We start from the raw sequence: 14,758 nt of genomic DNA on the forward strand, positions 1-14,758 counted from the left end.
ACGGACTAAAATGGAAAAATGGATATTTTGTTATGGGATGGAGGGAGTATTATATTGGGATAAAATAGAAATAAAGGTAAAAAGACTAAATTAATCGTATTAGTATTGTATGATATAAATGTAAGGATATTTGTGTAATATATTATAAATTAGAAAGATATTTGTAATGTTAGACATACAGTACAATTACTAAAAAAAAAAGAAATTGATACTTTGTTATAGGACGGACCAAAATGAAAAAATAGATGGATTGTTAAGGGACGGGGGAGTATTATTTTATAGTTAATATATACTATACTTTAAGTTTATTTTTAATTAAAATATTATATTAAATACTTACTTTTATCATATTAAATAATTATTTTGATTTCAAATTTTATGATTCCCAAAATACACTAAAATATATAAATGTATTTGTTATGTTAGATATGTAAAATCATATTGAAATATAAAATCATTTTGTATATATTATGTTAGTATATATATTATATATATTTTTTGAATAATATTTACGAAAAATCGTGACATCCAAAATAATTTGAGTGAATAAAACAAAAGCATAATTAGATTTGAAAATAATCACACAATTAAACTTGTTTGGTTTCAACTCCAAACTAAAGTTCCGTTCAAATAAAAAATTTAGGTTTTAAAATATTTTAATAATAATATAAAATTAAGTATTTAATACTTCCTCTGTCCCATATTTATCTATCAATTTACTTTTTGCATGTAGTTTTAAAAATATTAGTATTATATTTGGATGCAGTATAAATAAAAATAAAATGACAAAACTAATCTTATTAGTATTATATGATACTCCCTCCGTCCCAAAACTATAATTTGGGTTGTATTTGACACGAGATTTAAGAAATATTGATATTATATTGGTAGTAGATAAAAAGTACGGGTAAAAGACTTCTTTGCCATTGTGAGTGTATTGGTGTAAAAAGTAATACAATTGTGTAATAATAATAAAAAAAATAAAAGTAGTTTTATAGTGATATAATTATTTATAGAAATGAGAGTATTGTTTTGAAAGGGACAAAAATAGTAAACAATACTATTGTATTGGGAGGGATGGAGTATAAAGATAATGATATTTGTGTAATAGAGTATTATAAATTGAAAGGGTATTATTAATGTTAAGTAGACAGTACAATTACTAAAAAAAATGAAATGGATATTTTGTTATGGGACGGACCAAAATGAAAAAATGGATAGATTGTTAAGGGATAGAGGAAATATAATTTTTTGTAAAAAAAATATTTAATATTTTTTCTATTCCAATTCAAAATACTATTTTTATAATTTTTGTATGTCTCATTCAAAAATATCTATTTCATATTTCAATAACAATAATCATACACTAATAACAGAATACTATTAATTTTTAATTAAATTAATAATATATCATCAAACATACAAATATATCATTACTTTATACATAAAATTAAATTACAAAAATGTCATTATCTCTTCATCAACCCCCAATAAATACATTCATCCGAGATGAGTACATTTTTTCTTTTAAAAAAGAAAAAAATAGTGTCAAAATTTATTAAAAATATCTATTTAAATATATATATATATCCTAATTTATTTTTATTATTGAGCCCACATACTTCTTAATATAAATGTACTCCCTCCGGCCACAACTTATCTATCCGTTTATTTTTAGCACATAAATTTTAGTATACTAATATTATATTGATATGTGGTATAATTGATATATATAAAAACTATTATATCCCTTAACATTTATGGTATTAAATGGTGTTATTTGATGACATTTATGTAATATTATATAAAAGGCGGGGTAATTTTATATTTTAGTGAAAAGTACATTTACAAAAAAAAAAAAAGAAATGAATATATTTGCGAAGGACAGACTAAAATGATAAAATGAATAGGTTGGCGGTGGACAAAAGTATTATTTTTTACTTATAAAAAAGCAAATTAGAGTAATTGATATTATTTTATTATTTTTTTTATATGAGTGATATGTTTGACACTTTTAAAATACGAATTAAAATATTTGATTAAAAAATTAAAATATGTATTTAAATATTTTTAAGATTTCTTAATAAAATAAATACAAGATATTATTTTGTAAAAATAAAATTTTATATCACACAAATAAATAAATAAAAAAATACTCCATCTGTCCTCATAGAAGAATATATTTATTTTTTACGTGTTAATTTTTAAATATAAATTATTATATCAAATCAAGAAAAATGATAAAAATATTTTTATTAGTGTATTATAATATTAATATAATAAAATTTATAAATATAAAAATATTTTTAATGTTATGTGGACGGATGAAGTATATATTTATTAATATATGAATTAATAAATTACTTTTATAAAAAAAAGAAGATTTTTATAGATAAAAAAATATTTATTTTTTGAGAAATATAAGAATAAAAAGATTTTGAGAGTTACGTTCTACATATAATATATTACAAATTTAATTAAATTAATTTATATTCGTTAAATATATTTAGAATTGATAAATTTATTAAAAATAAAACATAAATCATCTATTTTAAGATGGACTTAAAAAAATGGGATCATTTGTCCGAACAAAGAAGGAGGATTTATGAATTCGTATTTTCGGGTCGTGTTCGTGTCGAGTTGAGCCATAAGTGTAACAAAAGAACTTTTAACACGAATCCGAAATTCGACCCGAACATGATACAAAATTTTTCAGGTCGGGTTCAGGTCACTCGAAACCCGAATAAACTCGACGGGAACACGAATATGAAACAGACCCGAAAATTTAAAGAAAATATAAATCTATCTAAAGGATCCATTTTTAATTTAATTTTTTTATATGTAATATAATATAAATATGAATAATAATAATAATAATAATAATAATAATAATAATAATAATAATAATAATAATAATAATAATAAATAATTTCAGGTCAACCCAAAATCCGAACCTAATTTTTATATTTCGGGTTATTAGATAAATCTAAAATTCGACTCAAGCATGACACAATTTTTTTTTGTTTCAAGTTCGAATCGACTTGATTTTTTTTGCAAACACCCAAACCCAAACTTAAAACATTTTCTAGTCAAAAGATTCGGGGTTTATTTAGATAAAAATTTTTAGAAGTTTTTGGAAATTTGAAAAAATAAAAAATTAATATTTGATTTAATATTTTATAGAAAAAAATATTTAATGTGATATTTTAAAAAAAATTAAATAGTACCAAATAAGTAAAAATATATTGCGTAAACAAAGTCCGAATTTTCGAGTTATGTTTAATTTTGCCAACCCTACAAAATATTAAGAGAATGGAGGAGGTATTGAGAGCAAAAAAAAGCAGCGCACTGCACAGAACCGCACCGGCCATCACTGTAGAGTACGGTTCCACCCAATCCCAATCATATGCTTGCCACTATACATTGTTTCCTTCACACTTTCAAACTAGTTTCTCCATTATTAATTTTCATAAATTCAGATTTTAAATATTAAATTATTATTCTTTATTAACTTTTCTATATATCATTATCACTGTATTTATTATATTCTCTGTCTTTCATCATTATTAATTACTCCATTCGTTCCAGATATCGTATCTGTTACATTGTAGACACCGTAATTTAGGAGGGCTGTAATTAGTAGATGATAATTAAGAATGTATTAATGAAAATAATTATCCTATAATATAAATAATTATAAATTAAAATTAAAATAATTAATTAGTTTAATTAATATTTAAAAAAATAAAATTAAAAAATTTAAAATGAGATTAAAGTGTGTAATCATTTTTCAAAAAATGAAAGTGACATGATATATGGGACAGACAAAACAGCAACGTGGACATAGTATCTAAGACGGAGAGAGTATTAAATACAAATTCAAAAATATTTTCAACTTTTATTCTTTTTTTTTAATAAAATATTTATTTTTTTTTAATTGATGTGATTGAGCCCAAACAAATTATTTTTACCTCACTAAAGAATATTACTCTCTCTAACCCGACCGGAAGTATCCTCGATGATTTTTGCAGTAGATTAAAAAATAATAATATTTTGTTGATTAATGAAAATATGTAAAAAAATTTAATATTTTTCGTCATTTAATTTTATGTATAAAATAATAGTATATGTAATTATATATTTATAATTTAAATAAAAATTAAAAATATTTGTTTCATTGTTGGTTTTTTTTGGCATTTTTAATTTGAAATATTTTGACATAATTTTTCTTTAAAGTTACTATAAAAAATTGTGTCAATAATATAAAAATTTAATATTTTGTATTAAATTATTAGATTGGTTGTGAGTGAATAAATTATATGTATTATATATATTATTTTAATATAAACACTCCCTCCGTCTCATAACAAAATATCAATTTTTTCATTTTAAACAAATATCATTACCTTTATATCACACATACTAATAAAATTATTTTAATCATTTCTACTATATCCAAATATAATACTAATATTTCTAAAATTAAGTGTAAAAAAAAATGAATATTTAGTTATGGGATGGAGGAATATATATTGTATTTTTATTATATTTATAGAAAATTGTATCGCAAAAAAATAATTGTATAAAATAATATTTCGCCATTCGATTTTATATATTTCCACCGTCCACATAGAAAGTAAACATTTATTTTTGACACGGCGTTTAAGAAATAATAATATTTTAATTATAGTAGGTAGTTAAAAATGGTGTAATGATATTTTTACCCTTTGCTTTTTTTGATGTAAAAGTAATGATGTGATATAAAGTAATGGCATTTGTGAAAAAAATAGGATATCTAATGAAATGTTTACTTTGAAATTGAACGTCTCAAAATAAAAATATGTATGATTTCCAACTGGACGGAAAGAGTATAAAATAATTGTACATGTAATTATATGTTTGTAATTTAAATAAAAATTAAAGATATTTGTTTCATTGTTGGTTTGTTTAATATTTTTAATTTGAAATATTTGACATAATTTTTTTTGCTATCATATAAAAAATTATATCAATAATATAAAAAATTAATATTTTACATTAAATTATTAGATTGATTGTGAGTGAATAAATTATATGTATTATATATATTATTTTAATATGAGTATATATTGTATTTTTATAATATTTATAAAAAATTATATCGTAAAAATATATTGAAAGAGCAAATCCTTTGCACTTAAATTATTGATTTTTTTTTTATAAGTGCGTATATACTATAAATATTGTATGAGTGTGCCGTAAATATTATATTTTTTTATACTATTAATAAACAATAATGTCAAAATTTTTAACTTTTAAGCTTAATTTTAAAATTTTGAAAATGTTAGAAATAATAAAAATCTAAATTTAATATAGTATATATGAGAAAAAAATAAATATTTGATATATTCTTTTTCATAAAATTAATATTTGATATATTTTTTTTAAAAAATAATATTAATAACAGGGTCAAAATCCACAAAAACACAATTAATAATACAATTTGCTTCATTCGTTCCAAATTTTCTTCAATATATATATATATATATATATTTTTAACATTTTTTTAACTTATCCATTCAGCATGCAATATTTCTAAAATAAAAAATAATTAAATATATTTAATTCATAAATCACACTCTATCTCACTAATCATTCAAATAAATATATAATTTTTTTCTCATCATATCACTTAAATACTAATAAATAAATAAAATATATTGAAAGCATATAACTTTTAAAAGCCTTAATAGAGCAACTTTTTTAAGTTTCGCAACAATGTTTTATGATCGGCCCCCAAAAATTAACAATTTTCATGGCTATTAAATTCGACACCATACCCGAACCGATGTTCTTGTAGTAAATTCGGGGCGCGCATACGTAATTTTTTTTTTTTTTTTTTTTTGAAACAGTCTAGATCTAAACTTCAAAAGCATATTCAAATAGTAAAAACCTGAGTAGAAACTCGAAAGAAACGCACCTATAAAGTTCTTACCTTTAAGCGTCGACTAGTTCCGCTTCTTTCCATTTTTGCCCTTTGTTCGAATTCGCGCCATCCTTCTCTTGTTCTTGTTCGGCTTTCTTCTGAGCACGAATCATAGCTCGCCTAGCGCGAGGCCGCATTTCGCGGACTTTTCTTGGAGGCATTACATAATGTTCGAGTAATCTATCTCCAAAAGGATGCTCGTCGCCTGCAAATATTCTCAACTTCCGGTCTCTATCCTGCGCGCACAAACGCCCATAAAATTTTAGCACAATCGGTTGAATTCAACGGATAATAAAAAATTATATCAATCGAAAAAGACCCACGTCGCGCAATTTGTTTCTTGGAAGCATTCGTAGAACAGCTTTTCGAATAACTTCCGTGGGATCCTTCGCCATCTGATCCTTTAAACTCCTTTCCTTGAGGTGGCCAATGTACCTATTCGCCAAAAAGTTGTGAAATTTCACCATACGGCTACATCGACTTTACTCGGATTCCATAAATCACAGAAGCTCAAATTCGAAAGAAAGAATATAATGAAGAAGTACCGTTGAAAATATGCCACCGATTAAAGCAAAAGTAAATCATAGTCAAGAAGTACTTGCCCTGTGTGCCAGCGGTAAAACTTATCGGTCATTTTCCTCCCGGTGACGCATACATCTTTGGCATTTATAACGACGCACATATCTCCTTCATCCAGATAGGGTCTATATGTCGGCTTGTCCTTGCCCTGAACCACGGTCGATATATGCGATGCTAGCCTTCCTAAAACCTATAACAGAAGATAATATAATAAATTATAAGCGCTTTGCGGGTAGGGTTTGTTTGGTTGCATTTTCAAACGGTTTTCTTCTATATTCATCATATATAGAACATTACATCAAAAACCTAATTTTGATTCAAAAAGTATCACATCAATAGTTTTCAATCTTAGATAGAGTTCCTTGAAATGCTATAGCTGAGTAACGGATAGCAAAATGACCCTATTTAAACATTTAAGAATATATATATAAGGATTGTTTCCTACGTTCCAACTCAAAGTATCATTTTTACCATTTTTATCCGTGTCACTCCAAAGTATTACTTTGGAGTAATTATACATATAAGGATTGTTCCCTAAGTCCCAACTCAAAGTATCTTTTTTACCATTTTCATCCGTCTCACTCCAAAGTATCACTTTTCTATTTTAGTAAAAATAATTATACACTACTACTAAAATACCTTTCACTTTTACTTAAATTACAAATATATCATTACACATACAATTACTTCATATATAAAGTCAAAGAATATAAATGTCAAAACCTCTTACATACTTCCACGAACCAATAAAATACTATTATTTCTTAATCTACTATAAACCAAAAGGCCCATATGGAGTGTGAAGGAAGGAGTATTATATATAAAAATTTACAATAAAGATACATAAGAAATATCTATAGATTAATTTTATGATTATCACTCAAACCAATAAAGTTGTAAAAGATATACAATCATAATTCATAGCTAATTATATCGGCTAAAACAATTAGATCACAATTACTTAGATAATCAAAGTTAATCAAGTTTAGAATCTAATAAAATCTACATTTTATACTCTTTGAGAGCCCTCCAGACAAGACCCAGAGAAGTGGGGTTTGAACTATAACCTCACACTTATTTCCCTTCTTAGAGCTAGAAGTAGTTGGAGTATATTATACTATAATAGTATAAAATCTACGGCTTTGTTGTTCCAACAAAAATTTTAACACATTTTTCCAAAAAAAAAAAATTTAATATATTACACACACTCTTTATTTTTATATTATCTATACAATTGTTCATACCTCACCCTACATTTTACCACATAAATATTATAATACTTCTACTAAATTGTAAAATTTAAACCGATAAAGATTATAATATATTACTACATTCCCACTATTGTCAATATAATCACATCCAATGCCATCTTTTGTTTTTCTTCTAAACAAGCACCAAGTAATTCAAAAGAACAAAACACCAAAAGCACAACCAAATAATTTCATGGCAAGCTCTAGGAATCTAAAGATGTATATGAACCTGTCCTTTCGCATCAAAAACTCTCCATCTCAGCCCTTCCAAATTGATTCGCTTCAATCCAGCAAGTGCTTTCTGTGAAATCACTAACCGTGTTGACATTAGCAGCGATGAATTTCATTTCATACATCGTATAAATGAACAAAATGTACTTCCGAATTTAATTAGTTTCTTCGCAAGCTCAAAAATTCCTTCCCAAAATCGCAATCTAAAACAATGTGGCGATTGGTGAATACTACTGATTTCTCCGTTTCAAGGAGCAAATTTATCTCCATAAAACACTTATCACAGACGAATCTTTCGATACTCTCCGAAAACGACCGTGAAATCACTTTTAACAGTAAGTAGGTCACAGAATTTCAATAAATCTCAGAAATACCTCAAATTAGGTTAGAAAAGGAAGACAAGAATCACTGGAGCTGATTCATACCTTGAGATTTCCGTTGAAAGCTTGCGCTGCAGTGGACATAATCCCTCAGTTTCCTCCGGCGAGCAGGCAAAGGCAATCGCAGAAAAGGGGAATCGCAGCGGAGCAGATAGAGAGAGGTTAGGGGTTTTGTGAAGATTTACGTTTCACTTGAACAAATTGGATTGGGCTTTCATTTGGGCTTTCAGTTCATCGTTTAGATTTGGACCTTCGAACAGTAAATTTCAATAATTAATCCAAAATTGATTTGGGTTTATTAGAAATTTTGCAATAAAAGGTTTGGTTTCAATTGGAAATTACAATTTTTACTCTCTCCAATCCAAAAAATTTGTCCATTTTACTATTGACACTACAAGAATAAAAAGAAAAATATAACCAAATAAGTAATTTAAAATGTATTAATAAAAATAATTATAAATTATACAATTTAAAATATAATTAAAGTATATAATCACTTTAAGAACAAAAATGATAAATTACTATACAACAACTGATATAAAAAGAAAAAGTGAACATTTTATATTGAATGAAAGAAGTATTATTTATGATTTTACATAAAAATATATTGTCAAGTATTTTACAATTATTCCTATTTTGATATGTCCCATGTAAATTAATATTTGTAATTAATTACACTTTATATCATCACATCGGTCAAATAAATATATTCTTTTTTTTTTTCTTGTTACTTTATCTAATTCTCAAATTTATTTTATCTAATCAGTCAATCTAAAATTTCACAATCGAAAACTAAATATTGCGTGGAAGGAGAAAATATTATTAATTTCATATAAAATATTATTTAAATTAAAATTAAGATGAAAAATTTAAATTAAAATTAAGTCAAAAATCGTAAACCAAACAAACCTAAAATTTGCTTTGACTTTGGGGTTCCTTTGTGTAGTATTTTTAGTTCGTATGATTAAATTAGAACAAAGTCGCGTATGGTCGTATACGGGTTAGACTTGTGACTGTGAGCTCATGCTCATGGGTTCAAACCCCTCGGTAACGGCTGCGAGTTTTAAGGCGAACTTGAACTTTTATTTTAACTTGAATCCTAAATAAACCGAATCGAATATACACTAACAATACATTCGAATCGAGTTTGAACATTAGATATCGACTACAACACAAAAAAAAAATAAAATAAAATCATACTACAACATTATTTTTTTTCAACAAGAAATCATCGTCAATCCAACATGAAACCTTGAGGTGGTTCCAAGACATCAATCATTGATCCATCCATACTTCTCCATGTAAGGATTTGAAGTGTTCTTAGTAGGGTAGCCATTGATGGATTCTTCCCACACATTCCCATCTTCCAAATCCTTAACAACTTCCCAAACACAACTATTACATTTGAAACCTGATCCAAAGCTTATCATCCATACTTTCTCACCTTTCTTCAACCTCTTCTTGGCCTCCATATACCCTAAAACATACCACAAGCTACTCGCCGACGTATTCCCGAATCGATGAAGCGTCATTCTCGACGGTTCCACGTCGTAATCGCTTAGCCCTAAGCTCTTCCGCACCTCCTCGATCACCGCCGTCCCTCCCGGGTGGAGGCAAAAGTGATCGATCCCGGTCTTTAGATTTAGGGACGTCGATTTCGCCCCGACGTACTTAATCGCGACGTATCGAACGAGCTCTTTTATCGGGAGCACTCTTGTTGCGAGGCTCGCGATGTTCTTGGTGAACGCTTTTGTCGCCGTTTTCGGAAGATTTTTGCTGAGGAAAAACCCGAGCTTTCCTTCGTCGTCTTCTTTTTGTAAGCACGCGTTGTGCGCTTCGTCGCTCGCGCCTATGTGCGTGCGCACGAGGCACTCGAGTCTCAATTTGGCGATGCGCTTGTAATCGTTGTTGTTCGTTAGGAGAATCGAGCAACCCCCCGACCGGAAGAGGCAATTCGTGAGGATCATCGATCGATCATTTCCCGTGTACCAATTCGGAGCGATCGACTCGGACGTGACGACGACGGCAAACGCGTTTTTACGCGTTTTGAAGATGTTTTCGACGAGATTGAGCGATATTAAGCTCCCGCTACACCCCATACCCGTGAGATTAAACGACTTCACGTCGTTGCGCATCTTGAAATAATTTACGATCCTCGATGTCAACGAGGGCACGCACGCGAGCAACGCGACGTTCACGACGAGGACGTCGATTTCTCGCGGGGAGACGCCGGTTTTCTTGAATAGTTGGGTCAATGTATCGATGAAAAATTCTTCCATCTCGTCGATCCCGTCTTTTAGAGCCGGGGAACACTCGTGGCCTTCTAGAATGTTCCTCGGGGCGTAGGTCTCCTCGCCTATCCCGGAATTCACTATCGCGCGGAGGAGAAACTTGTGCTCGTTGAGGCCGAGGTTTTTGTTTCGGGCGATGATTTCGCCGCTAAAATCCGTGCTAACTTTTCGATCGTTCGACGGCTTGTGACACTCGTAGTGTAAGAGATAACAATGTCGATCTTTTCTTCGAGAGACAAGTTCGTAGAGTTTGTGAATGAGGAATAGGCAACAGAATGTGGATACGATAAGTAGAACGAAAGACGCCATTTTTACTATGAATGAGGAAATGGAGAGGAGAAATCGAAGGTTTTTTTGTGTTTGATTGTGAGTGTTGTTCTTTGTGGCTATAACTTGTATTTATACGTGAAGAAAATTGAGGGTTGGGTTTGTTTGTTTGTGTTTTTCGAGGAAAATTTGTGAATTTAGTTATGTACCCAAGTTAGTTATTTATTTATTTCTTCTTATTCAAAATAGTATATTGAATATTTATTTATATAGTAATTTTTTTTTTGATATATAAATAAATTTTATTTTATTTTTGAATTGTTATCTAAATTTATTTTTATTTCTCTTTTTATACAGTAAAATAACCACTTTTTCATTTTTTCTAAAATTCATGTCAAATCAAATAGATATAATTTTACATGACAAAATGAGTAATATTAAGAGTATATTTAATTTTAATATTTTCAATTTGGATCACAATTCTAAATTATCTATCCAAACACATAATAATAATAATATTATTATTATAACTTTAAAAAATTCTTGCTCTTTCTACATGTAACCATACGATGAACTAGAATGATATATATATATATATATATATAAAGAATAAATAATGGGTGTGTTTGTTTGGGGGATTGGATTGGATTTACACTATTTATCTAATTTTTTTTCCTCAAAAACATCAAATCAAACACCTATTTTTTATTTTTTATATTATATTAAAAATTAATTTTACATTCAAAACATCACATCAACACCTATTTATATCACATCATACAACTATTCAAATATAAAATTTTTACTATTCAAATCCCAACTAAAATCCAAACGCCCAGACAAACACACCCGTTAACATAAATAAACATAATCATAAACACATACCTAAGACTATTTATATATATTTTAAATTTTGGCACTATTATTAAAAATACTTTGTTGAAAATTATTTCAAATTTTGGCACTAGATATGTATATATATATATATATATCAAATACTATTATTTATGTAAAAAAAAAAATTAAATCCATTTTGTTCCATCAACAAAATAACTTATTCAGATAAAAAATTACATCAAATACTTATTTTTATTTAAAAAATTATACATTCTTAAATCAAAATTTTATTATCTACAAAATATGACAGCAAACTTGGTAGAAGGTTTTTGTTCATAAAGTTGTTTGTGGATGGGTGTGAATAATATTTATGAATGAGTTAGTTGAGGAAATTGAGAAAACAAAATAAATTCTTGTTGTAGAGTTGGTTCTTCGATTTCATCTTACAGGCAGCAGTTGGCTGGCCACTCTTAATTAATTACTTCCTTCGAGTTTTCCTATTCCTCAACCAATTTTCTGTTTCGATCCTATTTATTATCAACTTCTCATTTTCTTGACAGCGTAGTCCGTCAAAAAAAAATCATTTGACTTCGATGGCGGCTATTCGATCGAATTCAATTTACATATTTAAAACCGAATCAATTTATTTATTTATTTATTTAATGTTGAACTCGATCTAGTTCGGGAGATTTTGGTTCAAAAAATTTGAAATTTATTCATTAAATATAGAGAGCATGATTCATGCTTAAAATTTCACTCCGTCTCGTTGAAAGGTTGTCATTTTTATTTATGTGCATCACAAAATAAGGTTAATATTTCATGATTTAGTAATTGTATTATTTACCTAACGTAATAAATATCCTTCCAATTTACACTGTATTACACAAATATTATTACTTTTATATTACACAATATTAATAAGAGCATCTCCAATTTACACTATATTGTCATAATAAATATCCTTCCAATTTACACTATATTGTCTCCAACCGATGCCAAATCTTGCGCCACTTTTTGGCGTTGTGCAACGCAAAAAAATGGCGTTGCTCTATTTTTTATTTTTATTTTTTAAAAATTTTTAAAAAAAATTATTTTAAATTATAAAAATAAAAAGTTGTTTAAAATAATAGGGAAATTTGAATATTTGAAGAATAATAGTGACAAATGGAGTTATGGTTTGAGTAAAATTAATGTGGTAACTGTATATTTAGAGTTAAAACTGGATAAATGGAGTTGACAGGTTGGAGATGGCCTAAAGGTATTTTTGTTTTTTTAACTACAACCCAATATAATACTAATATTCAAATATCTATGTGCAAAAAGTAGACGGCAACTTTTCTACAAGACGGAGGGAGTATATATATATATAAGTTTTTTATGAGGAATTTTAAATGACGACACTAGCGTTTGTTCAACTAGTATTTTTTTTTATACAAATTTTTATAAATATTATTTTAAAGTACATAATATAAATAATCTCCCTGTTTCTAATCTTTGTTTTATCTACTCATAAAACAGTTAATACTTCGACATAAATTATTATTTTTTATACTATCAATACAATTTTTCATAGGTACTATAAAGTATACATTCATTCAAAAGAACAAATACTCTTTGTCTCCAATATTATCATCTCAAATAATTCAAATAGTGAATGAATCATAAATTTATATTTTTATCACTTTAATAAATAATTAAATAGATAAATATATATACACATATATATATTTAAATTGTATTTTTCTTGTCATTTTTTTAAAAACATTTTTACTATTTACACGGTACATTTTTTTTTTTATAAAAAAGATATACATATTTTTCTCACAAAATATCCCATCAAACATTATTCTAATACCAAATTCAAACCAAATCGAAAGAAAAACTTAAGTATGTATAAATTTATCGATATTTTATATGATTATATTGTATATAATTTTAGTTTTTACAAAATATTATATATTAAGAGTATGTTTACTAAATGAAATTAGTACGGGGATGTTGAGAAATTTTATATATTTAGTTTTAAATTTGTTAGGTTTATATTTAGATTTCATCATATTTGTTAAACTAGGTTATTTAAATTTGAATTTATCGAGTCTATAGTGTCTATGCCTTTATTTTAATAATCAAATAATGCAATTTTTTAGATTTTTCATAAAAATATTTTCATATATATAATCCTCCCTCAGTCCCAATACAACAGTCTTGTTTATCATTTTTGTCTGTCTCAAAACAATAGTTTCATTTCCATAGATAACTATATCACCATAAAACTATCATTATTTTTTTTATATTATTACACAATTGTCACTACTTTTTACACTAATATAATCACAAGGACAAAAAAGTTATTTATCCTTACATTTTATCCCCTACTAATATAATATCAATATTCCTTAAATCTCATCTCCAATACAATAAGACTATACTTTTGGGACGGAAGGAGTATAAAAATAATAAATATATATAATACTCCATTCGTCATAAAAAAAACTGTGTTCATTCTCTTTCTACTTGACAAATGAATTGAGCATAAATTTGAATGACAAGAGTAATATATTATTATTATTTTTTTTGAAAATGATGTATATTTGTTTTACAAAAAGCACGCTCAATCTTTTTCATTCTAAAAAATATAGAAAAATTGCAGCAGGATATTAGGTTTGATCGGAAATTTATCAAGTACACACTTTCGGGTAACGGCTGCGGATTCCCACGTTATAAAAAAATAAAAAATATATATATATAGAAAAATTGCAACTTGACAATTTTTTGTTGCTTAGGGGGAAAAAATGATTATCTCAAGACATGACTTCAATTTTCCAAGTTGCACCAACTAAAATATATATATATATATATATATATCCACCTTAAAGAGTGTTTTTATGTTAATCGGTTTGTAGTTGGAAGTTGTGTTTTATTTTATTATCGAGAAATGAAATATTGGTTATTGTAAGT

General features: G+C 26.9%; 1 protein-coding gene and 1 pseudogene across 1 annotated transcript; both read right to left on the bottom strand.

Moving 5' to 3' along the window:
- Window positions 1–5,710: 5,710 nt before the first annotated feature.
- On the bottom strand, window positions 5,711–8,584 carry LOC127243974 (uncharacterized). The gene is made up of 5 exons (XM_051264241.1): window positions 8,451–8,584; window positions 8,024–8,095; window positions 6,568–6,734; window positions 6,289–6,400; window positions 5,711–6,201 (listed from the first exon to the last, which is right to left on the bottom strand). Exons 1-5 carry the CDS (start codon window positions 8,487–8,489, stop codon window positions 5,977–5,979), a joined length of 615 nt encoding a protein of 204 aa, XP_051120198.1. The 5' UTR covers window positions 8,490–8,584; the 3' UTR covers window positions 5,711–5,976.
- Window positions 8,585–9,478: 894 nt separating this feature from the next.
- Window positions 9,479–11,053, bottom strand: LOC127243970 (3-ketoacyl-CoA synthase 12-like; annotated as a pseudogene).
- Between the last annotated feature and the right edge of the window lie 3,705 nt (window positions 11,054–14,758).

Source organism: Andrographis paniculata, unplaced genomic scaffold, assembly GCF_009805555.1.
Source record: "Andrographis paniculata isolate CXL003 unplaced genomic scaffold, ASM980555v1 Contig98END, whole genome shotgun sequence".
In the NCBI taxonomy this organism is placed as follows: Eukaryota; Viridiplantae; Streptophyta; class Magnoliopsida; order Lamiales; family Acanthaceae; genus Andrographis; species Andrographis paniculata.